Below are 16,671 nucleotides of genomic sequence, written 5' to 3' on the forward strand. Positions count from 1 at the left end.
TTGGCAGACACCCATAGTTCCGGCTCAGCACAGATGACGTGCTCCATCCATAGGGCATATAATAAGGCTTTTTCTTGACGATGCTAGGGGCTAAAATTAGCACGAGAATAATGATCCTGGCCAGAAAGCTGGTTTTCATTGGAAATTTGGCAGAAGGGAGCGCTCTGGATGCCAGATCAGAGGTGCTGCCGTACAGATCTGTGCAAAGGGAGCATGAAGTCAGGAAGCAAAGGAAAGTTGACACTGGAATCCATACAGTTAACAGCAGTTTGGGAAACGTTGCCAGTGTTTTTAGATGAGCATGAGAGATGCCTGCACAACGTCTGGCGAAAGTGGAAAGCTACAAACAAAAGGGAATCTATTCAGAAGATTGTGCTCTGACTCTAGATACCAAAACAACAACAAGATAGACATTTTTCCCAAACTGAAGTCCATGGCCAGCTGTAGCATATGTTGCAGTGCAGCAACTTCCTCCTGTAATTAATGGACTTCTCCAAAGGGAACAGTCTGATTAAGTGAAAACTCTTCTTATTCTCCACAGGCCCATGAAGCTCAGAGAGAAATGGCTCTGATAGAATTCCTGAGAACTTGGCGGCCCTTAGTTTGCCATGCAGCTGGCATCTCTTTTTATGGAGTCACTTTCAAAGCTTTTCCCCCCTACAAGTGGCATCAAAAACATCTGTTCCCAGAGCAGCCACCCACATGAGAGATTGCCCAGTCCCGGCAGGATGGCCTGCAGATGTAAGCAACAGCCAACATGCAAATGTACATGTAAAACCTCAGACGGCCACATTGTGACAGTTAAGACAACAATGTGCCCATAGTCACAAAGGGGAAGGGAACAGATCTAAAAGATAGGGGCTGGGAAATAACGGCTGTGCTGAAAGTAAAAATGACTCTAAAGGATATACAGAAAGGAAGGAGAACACTCAAATAACAAGAGATGACGGGTTCAAGCGAAGGAGCACAATAACTAGTCATTCTGAGCCGGCGTATCCTGGCCATATTGAAGGATGTACAGTGGTTCAATACCAGGCAGAACACCAATCTCAGCTCCATCATGTTCACAGCCGTCCTGAGAGTGGGGGGGGGGGGGGGGGCTGATGCCTGATGAAGTAGCAGTAGCACAGCTATATAAAGGCTGCTGTGTCCGGGCGTTTGGAATGCTTTAAAATGTGCACTCTGCTAGTGCTCAGAGCAGTGTAAAACACTATGCATCATTAAGGGATGTGTGCTTAAGTACTGTCCACGGACCTGTAAAGCCACTGCTAGCGGGGGAGAGTGGATACAGGGAGGCAATGGGAACCAGTCAGAGTTATTTCCATTCCCTCAGCCCGTTTATGGAAACATTATTGGAGCAAGGTTCAGTTCTCACGGAGGAGGAAAAGATTCAGGAAGCAAATAAAAGTGAGAGACAGGAGAGAGTGAAGGAGGGAGTGGAAGAGAAAGAGGAGGGAGTGTAGAAGTGGAAGAGAAACAGGGGGGAGTGTAGAAATGCGGCGTTTAGCTGTTTTCTCTGGAAAAAGACCTTGCTCTGCTCTGTGTGTGTCCATCATTGTGTGGTTCTCCCTCTGGCAAAGGCCACAAAAGCCTCCATTTATCTAGCCTGAGCATCTAGCCTTATTGAGAGAAGGGCTCTGAAAGGCAGGCAGCCATCACATGTGCCAGGGTGACATGGCTTTTCCCTTGTTAACACTTCAGTCTTGCACCCAGAGTGCACCCCACACAATCCTCACCGGCGTGAGGGATTACTCCTGCTGACTAAACGGGCAAAAAATAAATAATACATCTGTTCTATATATTTGCATTTCTTTGGTTGAATCACAATGCACCACTTGACTCGATGGAAAGCGAACATTCTCAGTCAGGCGTGAGAAACCCACCCCATCAATGAGGCCTTTTTCCACCCTCTGGTTTCTTTAACCGGGGTAACAGCACATCACAAGGAGCAGCCTGCACAAAACACAGTCTGTCAATTTGCAGGCAGACAGGGCCCGTTTATTCACGTTTCACACTCATCGGTTTCTATTTACTCAGTGTTCTCCGGATTAGAAAAGGAGACCAAGAGCAATTTTAGGACATTGCTATGTGTGCTATTCAGCTATCTGCAGCTCTAATTGCAGAGCAAGAGGAATTTTCTACATCTCTAGCATTGAGGCACAACAGCTGCAGCTGGCATGGCATGTGGTGGGTGTGTTTAAGGGAGGTGTGGTGGCTGAAAGGGTGTCAAAGACTAACCTCCCACTGAGAGCCACCCACACACGCGCACCTAAGCGAAACACACAACTGCACGGGGTGTTACGTGCGCAGACAACCACATGTTCACAATCACACTGTGTGCTTTTGTCTCCATGTCCAGATTAATAACGTTAATGACACACTGAAAGCATCTGGGGAAATACTGAGCACTAAACTGTGCTTGCCTCTCTGCTGCCACTCAGCAGCACATCCTTGATCTCACTGATTTAGAGAGGAGTCAGCTGTCAAACAGAAAAACTCCAAACGCATACAGTACATACACATATCCCATTCCTCAAGGTCATCATCTCCTGTGAAATATCTCCGTACACACGCAGAGATTCTTAAACGCGTGTTGAGAGGAGGGATAGGCATGCTCTTTTTTCTTCCTCCTCAAATCTTGTCTTTTCTTGTCCCCACCTCCTTATACCATCCCCCTTCCTGAATGTAGAAAAGGTGTCCAGGGAGATGAGTGCGGATGAGTTCATTCCTCCACCAGCAGCCATGTGCACTGATCCGACCCGACGGGCAGGCTCTCAGTTATCGAGTGACCTTTGACCTTCAGAACTGATCGAGGCCCACGATCTGATGAGGTACTCTTATGAGGCGGGGGATGGGAGTAGGTAATGGGTGGACGAAAAACAAACGTCTCGACAGTCTTGAGGAGTACGGCTGGATTGCCTATGGCAGCGTTTCCTCTAGAGACCTCCTTTGTACATGCATAGAGTCCATTGGCATTCATATTTATGCAATTAAGAATAACATAAAAAGGAGTATATTTAAATGTATTTCTTACTCACTGGAGATCAGGGGCAAAATAAAAGATGTTCACAGGAATAGTGTCTGACTTCGATCACAGAGCTGGCCAGACTTTTACAACAGATTCCCAAATAAGCACATATTCCCTTATTACTCACTTCCTTATCTCTTAACTGCAGCGTGCTCTGAAGAATGTCATCAAGATGGCAGCATTAGGAGGGCACCAGGCACTGGCAGCTGTACAACATGCACTCGGGGTCACCTACACCGCAGAATCAAGAGGAAAATCTCTCTTTCATGTTAGTAGATTGGAGAGCAGTGGTATATATCCAGCAGGGTTTAGTAAGACGTACGACTCCCACAGACAGCTGCTATAAATACAATCTTACTCCGACACAACAATCCTTTTTTTGCATTTAGTTTGAGTCTGACCTTGAAATACATCCTAAGAAATATGAAATATTGGAGTTCCCACCATTACTTTTGTACCTGAAAAAGCACAGACTGTACTATTCTATCCATATTAAATAAATAACAACCACATTGCTCCAGTATTGGACTCCCTGGGGGGAAATCCTATCAAGCAGAGGCTCATGGTGAAGTGTGTGTGTTTTAGGATCCATGACACAATGTTTGCAAACCATGTTTTATTGTAAACTGAGCCGTGGGCATGTTGTTGATTCTGCAATGTGACGACGACAACCCTGAGGTGACAAAGCAATGATGCAGCAGCGATCCATGAGGTCATCAAACATATCAGCAGCCTTGGTTTAACTGGGGAGTCTGCTGTGTTAGCCCAGAGGGGAAAGCAAGGGGTGTCCTCGGGGACCCCAGACTGCCTTTCACTGAAAATTAAACTAAATGACTGGAAACAATTAACCTACACTCAATTCTCTCTTTGCAACCCCCCCTCAAAATGTCACCACGTGAGGGATACCTGATGATAATGTGTGTGTTTACATGCTTTTGATTATTGTTGTGCTGTAACCTTATTTCTTTAGAGTCGTGTAAATAAGAAAATGGTTCATCTGCAAAGACTTCGATCAAGCAAACTCTGGAAGCATTGTGGAGGAAGTAAGTACAAAAGTAAATCCATCATCAAGCTGATCTCTGACCTTTGGTGTTTGTGTGCTCCACCTAAACACAGATTATCTGGAGACGGATGAGAACAGTGTAATTATACAGCTGCTCCTGTGGTCAGATATGCCGCACCTGGCTGTGTATCCAGCAGTTGTGTGTTCGTTGTGTTTTGACATGCCGCTCCGAGCTGAACTGTATGTGGCCCTACAGCGCTGTTTACATTTCAGAGAGGATCCGAGGGCTTCCAGTAAACATAGCCTGGGGAAGGTAAGCAGGGAATGAACACACAGTGTAGCTGCTAGGCATTGTAGGAATTACAGACCTCTTCTTAGGATCCTTACATAGTGTCTGGGACATTGTTTGCCTGACGGTGTTACGCAATCTCCCCTTCCTTCGCTCCTTCTTCTAAGGCTGTAAACCCTTATAAAGGCCAGCACTCAATGTCAAATGTGCTGCCCCTGTAGCTGCGGATCCCGCCCCCTGTGGCTAACCTCCCAACATCCACAGAAGCTTTCAATACACTTCAGCGGACGAGGAGAGCGGTTGATCTCCTCCACATTGACAGACAGTGAGATTACAGAAGCAAGAGAAAAAAAGAGGGAAAAAAAAATCAGGCCACTGTCACTCTCGATCATTATCCTCCGTCAACAGCCTTTACAAATCGCATAAAAGGAAGGCTAGTCCAAATGATGTCGCTAAGAAAGAGGGGGGAAACAAGTGAGATGGAATATACTACTCTAGCTTTGAATTAGCTCTACTTGGCTGGGCCTGCGCTCCTTAAACACATCATACCGCCGCAGCAGCAGCCCACAGTACAAGGAAGGGCCAGGCTCAGTGCCAGCGCCGCACAGTTCAGCTCCTCTCTGCTTTAGACTTCCCTTCCACTTTGTGTGAAAAGGTTTCCAATACACACCAGTAAGTCCAATATCCCAGGCTTGTCTCAAATAGTCAGACATCTATGTCTTCGCTAGCAGCAAGTTACATGAATAGGCCAAAGGCAACATCATGTACAGGCATTTCTGTGCTCCAGTAAGTTGATACAAGGGCAACATTAATGTCCTGGTTTAATGGTGTGCATCATTCTAAGTATCTGAACTGAACTAAGAGACACAAATATTCCTGTTTCAAAGGCATTGAAAGGACGTATAATGTTTATATAAACGTATAATGTTTATATAAACCAAATGAAGCTCGGTGAAAATGAACAAATAAAAATGTCCAAGCCAACATTTAAGAGATGTTGACGGTTTGTTGCTGCTGTCAAATGAAAGAATAACACAATCGGGATAATATATTTGCATCACACTAACGTTATATACACACTTGAAATAAAACAGCAAATGGCCAAAGTTTTGTTTTAGCTCGGGGATTTCCCAGTGTAAACCACATTCATTTGGTAAACTAAACTCATTATCAACTTTATGGATCAGTGGAAACACAAACAAGGATAACAACCTCCTCCCAACAAGTTTCGTCAGCACTTTAAAAAAACACAATGACAGGCTACAGACCATGACAGGACTTTCTAATTTGTCTCATGTCAGTAAGCAGGCAACATGAAAGCAACCAACACAAAACAGACACTTTCTCACGCTTGATAAAGGGTTGTTTAGGAGAAAGTTCCTTCCTGTAAAACGGCTAATACCCAGAAAACTTGGACAAAGTAAAACGTCTCACAACAACACAAAGTAGCGAACATTGTATTATCGAAGCTATCCTGCTGTTCATGTAGTTTCGACATAGACCCATGCTCAACAACGGTGTGTAAGCACTGCAGTGCTCTGGTGAGGTTAAGTGAAGGATACTGGCTCCGGCAGCAATGCTTCAGTGACTCACTTTATGGCACATCTGTCACGGATCTGCTCCATTTGACTTGTTAATTACAATCAACCTCTATCAGAAACACGTCAGCGTGCTTTTACTTGGCTCACCCAGGGTCAATTTGACAATCAAGGGCACAGATGTTAGTACGGGGGAATACGTGCAGAATTAGCCTACATTTTATTAATACCTGGTTTAATTTACCGTACCTTAAATGGGCCGAAAATGGCTAATATTACCTAGATAGAGATTATAAAATATATAGTCCTATAGATAATAGAGGAAAAATACATAAATAAACCAATTAAGTGTGATATTATCCCATATATCCCTTGTAACCATCAAACTGACAGTTTGAGAGGGCGCAAGGTTGGAACTTATTGGTTACATTTTCATGGATTCAACTTTATGTATCACGTATTGCTCATTTTGAAGTTCAATACCCGGCACATCTACTACGGTTGCATTTAATGAATTAATAGACAGAGAATCATAGAAAGTCTACAGAGGCAGAATGGCATGCAGTCAGGTTCCTGGCTGTCACCCACACCCAGGCCTGTCTGCTTATTCAGACAGGCCCATTCTTTTCTGCTACAGTAGGAAGGAGGTATGCACATCGGCTCTAAACCAAATCCCTTCTTATCTCCCATTGGAGGCTGGCCGCGACCAGAGGTCAGCTGTCCCATTTGTCTGGGCCCACTGAGGGGAACACAGTCGGAGTTAACCCCATGGGTCAGGACTGGTCCTTGGACTCAGTGGCAATCGGGTTAATGACTGGCCAGCATTCATTCTCCCCATTGTAGCCCAGTGACAGACACGTCGACAAAACATATAAGGAGGGTCAGCAACTTCACTGGCCTTTTCCCCAACATTCCTGATATGGACACTAATGGTAGTGTCCCCATGGGAAGAGAAGGGGCAGACATAATTCATCATGGCAAGACACATTTTCCTATTTGCTTGACTATTGCAAATCCATAATGCATGAACATGATCTTTTTTGCAGGGACATCGTTAGAAGATTGATCCAATGGGTTGAAATGTGTTAAATAATAAAACCATTGTGTGTTCACACCAGGAATAATACATGGTTCTCCCCACAGGATGTAAGTGCCATGCAGCTATTGGGGTCCCGTTATTATAAATAATCAAATATTAAATAATCTTTATTATTTCCCAGTTGGCTATGCAGAAGAACTGAACCAGCTGATTCACACGCCCCGATATAACAGTAAGGTTTGGTGCTTTGCATCATGTGCGTTAAAAACAAATTGTGATGAATATGTTACTAACTGGCACCAAAAGTACATGCGCTGGAAGGAACACATGTTTGGAACGCGTCTCTCAAGGAAAGTAGTATAAAAATGAACTTCTTGGCATCTGTGGTGTCTTAAGCTGTCAGTGGAGAATAAAATCAGACTGTAATGGATTAAAGCAGGTTATAGTTCGCTTTCATCTTGCTGTTTAACCTAATGATCAAGCCAAAAGAATAAATGCATTACTTTATCCCAGTATGTATAACCAATGCGGTAAGGTGATTGAACAGCAAAGACCTTCATTTCTATATTCATTTTAAACTGGGATGACCCACATTTGCAAATCATAGAGATTATCTAGAGGATTATTGATTTTCTTTGAGATAGAAAAATATCTTATAGTTACAGCCTGTCGTCTGCCATGGCTACATCTGTAAGCCACCGCCATGGTGTGATCATCTGTAGCTCTGTCTGTCAGTCATGTGTAGGCAGGAGCTTAGTCCAGCAAATAATGTGAGGTTTTGAAAAGGTCATCGTTTAACAGTAGCCGGTCTAAGCGGGTCATAAGATTTCCCTTTCATATCCAGCTGTAATAGTAACTAATCCGTGGATAGAAAGCAACAAATCATCCATTAACCATCTGCACTGTAACAAAGGGGCTTGAAAACAGCTGTAATAAGGATACTGCAAAGCATACTATCTATCATCAATAAAGTAATGATATTTCATCTTTTCCATTAATGGTCGAGCTGCATGTGAGCCAGCAGTGATCGCAAAGGCGGTCATCAGAGGGCCCAAACCTTTACTCTCTCCTCTGCCCCCGCGTAACACCTCTTCCTCAGTCCTTCAGTCTCGGCTGTGTGTCACCAGAGGTTGACATGAATCTCACCAGCAATGGCCCGATCAGCATTTGACTTCTGTCACGTCACCATCTGCTTCATCCAGCAGCTTCCCCTCCAGCCACAGTGCTGCTTTTTCGCTCAAATGCGCCTGGCACAGCAGCAGGCTACTGGATGAGCAGCAAGAGGGTGGGAAATTAAAGAGCCGGAAACAATAATAGACGTACAAGACACAAGGGAAGGTTTGGTGAAGCAGCTATTTTAACCAATTTCACTGAGATAATAGCAAACACTGCTTATACAGAACCTCTACATCTGTAAAACATATCTATGAAATTCTTCAATAGAGCCATTTCTCCTTTAAAGCCCAATAAGTCACAACACATAAATCCCTTCATAAAGTGAACTACATCTACTATGCAGCTTAACCACTTCAGTGAGGATCAGATTAACCAAAGACACATTATCGACACAAATAAACAAACAAGCAATGCAGAACATGAGGGCGATAGTTCACATGTGTCCTGAAGAAACAGGCCACAGACTAACTATAACAGCTCATTTGTGCACATCACATAAAGAATAGAAATACGTTGCTTTGAATGGCTGTTGGCGTCTTCCTGTGGTTCTCCGGAACTCATGTTGACACACGCCAGCGCCCGAGCAAGCTGTTAAACATGCCGTCTTAAGGCTATTACACTGATTACACATGAGTGGTCATATAATGTGCACAGCAGACAAAAATGATGGATGACTATAAGAGAACCCAACATGCTGACCTTGGAGCGGTTAAAGATCCTTTGGTTAGCTTCAGCCTTCCTCAGAAAATCCTTTGGTGTATTCTTACTTTCTATCCCAAACCGGAAATGTGTTCAGGATGATGAGCTCTTAAAAGCTCTAAGTGATCATCAGTGTTATAAATCTAGCTGATAGCCCAAATCTAGAGAGAAATACATCTGTGCTGTACATTATGGGCATTGCTCAGTAAACCACATACATCCATCACAAACAGACTCCTAGTGGAACAGGAGATCAATTCATGAAAAAACGTCGACCTAATGACGGCATCTGTGCTTTTCCTGACATTGATGAGTGGGCTTAGGTCCTTCCATAAATCCAGACTGCTATCAAAACAAAGGCTGACAAAAAAGACGGCGAGAGAGTCTGGCTCTCACAACAGGAGCAGGCAGCATGTGATCCCCTGTCTGCTGGTTGGTTGGTTTTGAAGCAACAGGATTTTGTTGGGAGGCCAACTGTGAATCATGGCTAGCAAACCAGCCGGCCAGTCAGCCTGCACGGACTAGACCAGAGCAGGCTTCCCGATCCCCGTCACATGCATAGGGTGTGGGATCTGTTGGAAAGGGCAGCGCCACATGGTTTGGCATGCTTCTTTAGTACAATGAAGAGAAATGCATCACCCCTAACAAACGAAGTCTGAAACTAAGTCCGTTAGCTGTTTTCCCCCCCTCTACTGTTCTCCCAATCATGGCCAGTCAGCACACCGGTAGCAAAGCACCGTGGGAACAGAGTCAAACAAGGGGATAGACTGTGGCGCACTAGAGGAGGTGTTGTAACAAGAAGACTAAAATCAGCCAGTACTGTTAAGTCATTTCACCAATCTAAAGAAAGGCCCACAGTTCTTAGAGTTATGTATTTATAGGCAAACGCAACATATCGGCTGTAACTCTAGTCGGGCGTCTCCAAGCCCACTAGGCCAGAAGACATCCTAACCAGCTCTGCAATGATAACAAGTGGATATAGCCTGTGGGCATGTCAAAGGAAGTCGTTCCTCTGCCAATCATGACAGGTGCCTTATTGTTTGGCTGAGCACACATTGTGCTCTCAACTTTATTTTGAAAGACATATCTATCCGGCTCAATTACCCTTTGTCTGGTTAGCCATGCAGAAGGCGCTGTATGATATAGATGAGAACATATTTCTTCTTGAGGGCTCTGTCTGCACACTATTGATGGCAGAATGCAACAGATCTTTATTCAAACTGTGATGTCATTATTATGACTGCTGAATATGTCTACCTCCATGAGTGCGCTGCTGGCAGAGGTTGAGATGGGGTACATATGCAGCCTCATTTTCATCTAAATTAAGGAAGATATTGTCTTTAATGTAGCTTTCATCTATCTGGTAAAAGGTCTGCTTTCCCTTCTGCAACAGACACATTCATTTTTTAATTAAACAGGATAGAGTCATTCAAAATTCGAAGATCATCCAAGTTAAACATTGGGAATAATGAGGAATGGCATATATCCAATCTCAACTGAAACACAGACAACAACTAAATATTTGCATGATGACAAAGAGAATGAGCAGATTAATAGGGTTGTTTTCGCCTCTGTGCACAATAACAGCAAATGACTCACACACATCACTAAAGATGTCTTAATGCTCATTCAAAAGAGCGGTCAGTTGAAAAATTGCCTCTCTGGTTTGCAGACCTGATAGCTTGAGTTAAGCCAAACATTTTGGGTGCTAAATGAAAATATGTTAAATGTTATACCGGGCCATGAACACCCTGGAGTCACATTAAAGCACTCCTGTGCCTACTTAGTTCAGCACAGCCCCCCGGAAAACTAATCTTTCCCAGACATAAAACCCTATGAAAAATAATGGTGTCCTATTGATTTTAAGCTCCAGGAGAAAATAAATCTTTATGCTTGATCTGTTCAGATGAGAGCTGTGAAGCCAGGAGGGCAGAAATGCAGAGCACTAAAAATCAAACAATGGAAACGTACATTCACACTCAAGAGCACATAGTTGTTGAGCTCAGGAATGGGCCTATTTGTTTCCCTTTATTGGGAAGTTAGTTATTGTCGGGGCTAAACTTCCTGCAGGAAGACAGCAAAGGGATATGGTGGTAGAAGACAAACAACATTTCACTTGTTTACTCTCCCTGTGGAGTATACAGAACATTGTATGTCAAATAAGCCATGGGAGAAGCCAAGTAAGCATAGCAGATAGCAGACTGCCAGAGATTGTGTATTATCAAAACAAATATAATGTTAAAGGAAATCCTTTGTCTGGATCTACTGAAAAGCTCCCACTGCTGCTAAAGTAAACCAGATATGGACATAATACAACAGTAAAGCACAGTGGGGTGTGTTATATTCGTTGACCACTGTTTACATACATGGTTTTTATTCCACTCTGGGCTTCCCACAACAATTACATTTGGCCCGTGAGACTAGCTATGGGCCTCACCTTACAGTAAGCATGTGAAGGCTTTATTATCCATGACCAGTAGGACAATGATGCCTTTATCGCCCCCCACTGTTTTCATGAAAGCACTCCACTAGACAAATTCATTCAAAAAATATTTCCCTGCGAATCCAGTCCAATTAACCCCCGCGCGCACACCACCAGCAATGTTACAAAAATATGACGACAACATTAAAGTAACATTAACAGTCAGAGAATTTTAGAAAAACCATCAGTGACATTCTATAGCCTGCCTCAGCTAATATGAACGCAAACATGTATGGTTTTTTGCATTGAATTTGTCTATGCGCGAGGCTAACACGCTCGTGGTAGATAAACAAACAAAGCTAAGTAAAATATAAGTCAGCGACACCATAGCTAATACCATGAATAGACACAAATATAGGCTATAGATAGGCTACAGCTGAAACATTATACTCTCCAGTCGTTCTATATGTGTCGCTTACATTAGTCTACATATGCTGCTGTGCCCGAAAGAAACTTTATCCTTTGTGTTCACTATTACCATCGATAATGCCAGTGAGTTTCTCCACCTTTCACTACTCCCTGTGTGTGCAGCGCTGGCGCTCCTCACTTTTAGCTACAGCCATACTTTTTAGTTTGTTTGTCCGCTCGGAGGGAGGAAATTACATTAGAGTCATTACCTTACAACGTCAGCGTTGTCCGGTCCAGGTTGCAGAGTTGTTAAGGTTGCTAATTATCCTTAGCGGTTAAAAAAAACAGATGAAGCTGCGGTAGCCGGGCTTGCATCTCTCCCTTTCGGTGTCAGCCTCCAGACTGAATTGGCACAGACCGTGGCAATATGCATCCAGCACCTATCTGTGACAACACGCAGCACCGAGAGAGGCTCCGCCCACCCTCAGCCTGCAGGAACTCTCTGCACCTCACTCCTGTGCACACACAGACATTTATTATAGGTTTGTTGGTTAATATTTTACAGAAAATAACAAACTAATTTACATTTAAAAAGGGAGGTCATAAGCCTGTCCTGTTTAGTGGCCTTTGTGACATTCACTACACCCCTTTGTTCATCTATAAACCACGTAAGCCCTACAGTGGCCCCATCTGGTGAACTGCAGAAAAGTTTTTTTTCAAAATGTATGTAAATAAACTATGATCTTCATATCTCTTTGCATTGTAATGTTTCATCTAGCCCTGTAATTTGTAATTTGTATATTTATATAATTATATACTGCATTTCAGTGCAATGGGCTACGTAAAATACCCCATAAACTAGGCCTATATTATTTAAACATAGACACACGTAAAAAACAAGACTTCATTTTAATCAGATACATATGTAAATATACACAAGCAAATGACGAGATACGTATAAAAAAATAGTCAAATATAGTAACACAAAGCATACATAAACGAAAAAAAAAAACATTACATTTGGAGCACAGTTTCGCAATTGTAATGGTTTTTTTTGCTTCTTTTTCTGTTGTCCTCATAAAAGTTCCATCAATGTTTTGACAACAAGAAACAAATGATTAATCTTCGCAAATGTACATGTATGGTTGTATACATTTGCAATCCTGCCTACTGCAATACGTCTATATATATAATAAATCACCTCTGGCTGGCAGAGAACTCTCTGCTCCATAGCTTCTCTTGGAAAACTGGACTTAAACTCACACTGTACATTTTACATTTATATTCAATCTAATATGTAATATTCCATTCCTCACATACTTCTGTATGTATAATATCCTGCTTTATCAAATCAAATCACATTTTATTTATATAGCACATTTATAAACGATTTTTGGTCGAGCCAAAGTGCTGTACATATAATAAAAATAGCCTACAGTAGAGACACTACAGCTAATACAATAGCACAGATTGTTCTTGTTCCGATTATATTTAGTTACTGTACATTTGTAATGGTGTATGTTCTACTTTTTGTAATGCTATTTCATTTCTATTGACATTTTGGAATGTTTATTTTAGTCTTTACATTTTTAATGTTCAACGCCATGTCTTTTTATGCTGCTACAACGCAAACATTTCCCAAATTAGGATCAATAAAGTACTTTAACTTATCTCTTATCTTATCTTTTAAAAAATGACGGTTATCAAGAAAGTATATTTTGTATAATGCTGCGTTAACCCTTAATAGAAAAGAAAAGCACATGTTTAAGGAGAAGTTAAGAATCACAATGTGTTTACTTTTAATATAAAAATCTAGAAATATCTTGCCACAGTTTGTGAGTACGTATACACTTCCAATTGAAAATACAATTCCCAGGTATCCCGGGGCATTGTGTGACGCATAATGCTCGCGACAGCTGCTTGTTTCCATGGAGCTGATACAAGCTAAAGCGGCGGATTAGCTAACAGCTAGTTAGTTAGCTCGTTGTTTAAGGTTTCTTTTTGTTATCACACGGCTTTCAGGATGTCAGGACGAGAACAAATCGAGACTCTGTTTTCATTTGAGCTTTTGGTGGAATCCATCCGAGTGGAGAAAGAAAGTCAAGTTTCCGACGAGCTTGCTCTGGGAGTAAGACTGCTGGATTTCCCAACGCTGCTCATTTATCAGCCTGAGAAAAGCAATGCTGGAGGGAACCAACATGCACACAATGGAAAGGATCAGCAGGGGGGATATGCCTTCAACAGAGGGAAGTCTTGTTTCTTCAAAATGAACCTGAACGCACTGTTTACCCATCTATCCAACACTCCTCTGTATGCTATGGTGCTGGATGTGAAAGAAGAGATCCCCAAATTAGTTGGTACCTCTCTTGTGTCACTGGCGAAAGCGATGGACAGAATCAGGCAGGATGTGAGTGAACGTGGTGTTTCTACTCCCTCGTCTCATGGTGAAAGGGGGGTTGTGGGTGTATGCAACCTCATGGGGGAGAACATTGGATCAATTTCCCTGAGTTACAAACTTCTAAGTCTGGGAGCTAGTTTACTGCCACACATCACAGAAAGAAAGGGACTTCGCAGTGCACATGGCGGAAAACATTTACAAAAAAGCCTCATGGAGAAACAAATCACAGCATCAGTGGCTCTTGATGAGAATACTTTAATACATGAGGATAATCAGGACAATGGTGTTCCTGTTGTCCTGCAGAGTGAACACAAGCCAGGGAGACAAATGCCCCAGACGCATGAAGAAACTGAAAATAATTTTGAAGAAGATGTTTTTTGTCCGCCACATCTCTTCTACAATAATTCTGCAGAGAAAAAGCACACACATAAAGAAAGGGATTGCCCTGTACTGAATTTAGACTCTGAGGCTTTCACATTTGAAGACACTGAAGATGAAACGAGTGAATATACAAATGAACTTGCAAGTGCTCCAATGATTGAGCAGAAAGTAAGACGTGAAAAAACTACAAAAAAACAAGACACAAGCGGGGCGACTCCAAATGTCCTCGGGGAAGCCTTACGACAGTTGCCTCTGTTAAACGCTCTTCTTGTTGAGCTGTCACAGTTGAATGGTCAGAACTCAGACCAGCCTCTGTCTATACATCCCAATCTATCATGGATTTACAGGCCGGCATCCACAGAGCCTTTCGCTGGCCATGGAAACACACCAGGAGAGGTTTCCAAACAGGGAACTAGTCCCAACTTAAAGCATGTACATTCACCCAGATCCTGTTCTACACCTGCATCTGTTAAAGTGAGAGACAAACAGGAAGAGGCTAAAAGCTCCAGCAAATCTCCTCACAAGAAGCTTGTGTATGGTACGACTAAAACATTCAATCTGAGGCTGAAGAACATTTCGCCTCTTAAAGTGAAACGACGGGAATGCATGGCCTTAATACAACGTGAAACACAGTCAAGTATCAACAAAGCTAAGACTAAGTCAAGTAATACGATTGTGAAGTCCAGCAAAAGAAAATCGGGCTCCAGTCTAAATGAAAATGTCGAGACAATGATGCAAAACATCGCAGCGGACTCTGAATTTCAGGGCACATTCACACTAAAACATGGCAAAGCTCGAGGTGAAAAAGACACCGACTTTTGAGAGATTCAGGAAAATCTCTTTCTGAAAAAGACTTGAAGTGTGTTCACATCCCAGGGGTGGAAGGGGATCATGTTACCCAAAATAAAGAAGAGCATCACGGTGACTCGGATCAAGTGAAATCACAGTCTGAATCTGACAGGCATATAGAACCATTTGAATCTTCAGGAAGCAGCAGACATAGCAGCCTCAAATCTTCATTTTCAGACTCCAGCGAGGAAGGAGACGAGGACGCAGACTACGCTGATGACTTTAACAGCCTGGAGCCCAGCGATGCCTACTCCCCTGACCCCCTGAGCAGCCCCGAGCCCACCAGAGCCAAGACCCCATGCTCTCCTCTCCACCACTCTGACTCAGAATGGGTTCAGAAGAGAGCCGTCCTCCCCATGCCCATCAAAGCCCCCCGCTCTCCACAGCACGCTCTGAGGGGGACGCACACAATAATCCAAGCCCGATCCCAGGCCTCGGCCCTCAGCTTCTCCTCCGATGACAGTGACCTAGACGGGTCCAGCTCCTTGCAGACCATATGCTCCAGAAGACAGAGGACAGTGAGCAGTAGAGTGGGAAAGAGATCTGATGCTGAGAGTCTGATATCATCCAGAGGTAAACGGAGTGGGTCATCCAAGAACAGCGGTCCTGTGGGAGGGTCTTCTGCTGAGTCAGTGTCCTCCTTTGAACAGCAGGAGGTGGAGGAACTGGAGGATGAGCTTGGGTCTCTGGATTTCAGAAAGGAGTATAAGCATATGTCTGAGCTAGTGGCCAACAAACTCCCTGGTTATACCATGTAAAGAAAACATTTATAGAATTCTACATTAAGGTTACAATATTTCCAAATGGCAATGTTCCAGCAAATATGTACATTTGTATGTAAAAAATGTTGTGTGTAATATCTGATACCTTTGAATAAAGAATCTTCTTTCGTGGAAATAATGTGATCACTTTACTTCTTAATCACTTACTTAATAGGCTACTAGGCTACTGTATATTTGCATAACTTCTTGGACCATGAGTCTTTAGTGACATAAGTGGATGAAAATGTCTCTATTCACACTGTTTAAGCAAATAATTTTAACTTAATAGGCTCTCGTTTTCAGTGGAGTTGTCACAAGCTAAAGTCTCCCAGAGCTCCAGCTCCTGATTTCAGGGTGTTTCCTTTAACCGCCTGCTACTTTGCATTTGTCAGTTATTTGATAAGCAAACAGAGACAGCTATACATGTATTTAAAACTGATTTGGTTTGTTTTTTGTGTGACAGTTACAGGATTGTGTTACAATGCAAATACGTTTTCATTGTCCCAGTGGGACTGGGACAATGAAAACGTATTTGCATTTAGTACAGCGGATAAGCTCTCATATTATAACAATTGTGCATTTTATGAGAAAAGCATGACATTTCTAGCATAGTTAGTGCATACCATAAGGTTTATTTTCAGATGTGGAGGGAAGTCAGATTTGACCTGTGAGGACCATGA

The 16,671-nt window shown here is 42.9% G+C and overlaps 2 protein-coding genes across 7 annotated transcripts in view; one reads left to right on the plus strand and one right to left on the minus strand.

Moving 5' to 3' along the window:
* Window positions 1-12,022, minus strand: part of LOC117562665 (signal-induced proliferation-associated 1-like protein 2) — an 82,770-nt gene extending 70,748 nt beyond the window's left edge. For 5 of the 6 annotated variants that reach the window (XR_004571606.1, XM_034240534.1, XM_034240552.1 and 2 more), the window contains exon 1: window positions 11,872-12,022. The gene's annotated coding sequence lies outside the window, so the exon portion shown is untranslated. The remainder of the gene's footprint in view (window positions 1-11,871) is intronic. The other variant, XM_034240527.1, reaches the window with a different exon arrangement.
* Window positions 12,023-13,505: 1,483 nt separating this feature from the next.
* Window positions 13,506-16,130, plus strand: map10 (microtubule associated protein 10). The gene is given in 2 exon segments (XM_034240568.1): window positions 13,506-15,195; window positions 15,198-16,130. Coding segments are annotated over 2 exon segments (2,361 nt in total). The 5' UTR covers window positions 13,506-13,625; the 3' UTR covers window positions 15,989-16,130.
* Window positions 16,131-16,671: the final 541 nt, after the last annotated feature.

The sequence above is a fragment of the Gymnodraco acuticeps genome, unplaced genomic scaffold, assembly GCF_902827175.1.
Source record: "Gymnodraco acuticeps unplaced genomic scaffold, fGymAcu1.1, whole genome shotgun sequence".
Classification (NCBI taxonomy): domain Eukaryota; kingdom Metazoa; phylum Chordata; class Actinopteri; order Perciformes; family Bathydraconidae; genus Gymnodraco; species Gymnodraco acuticeps.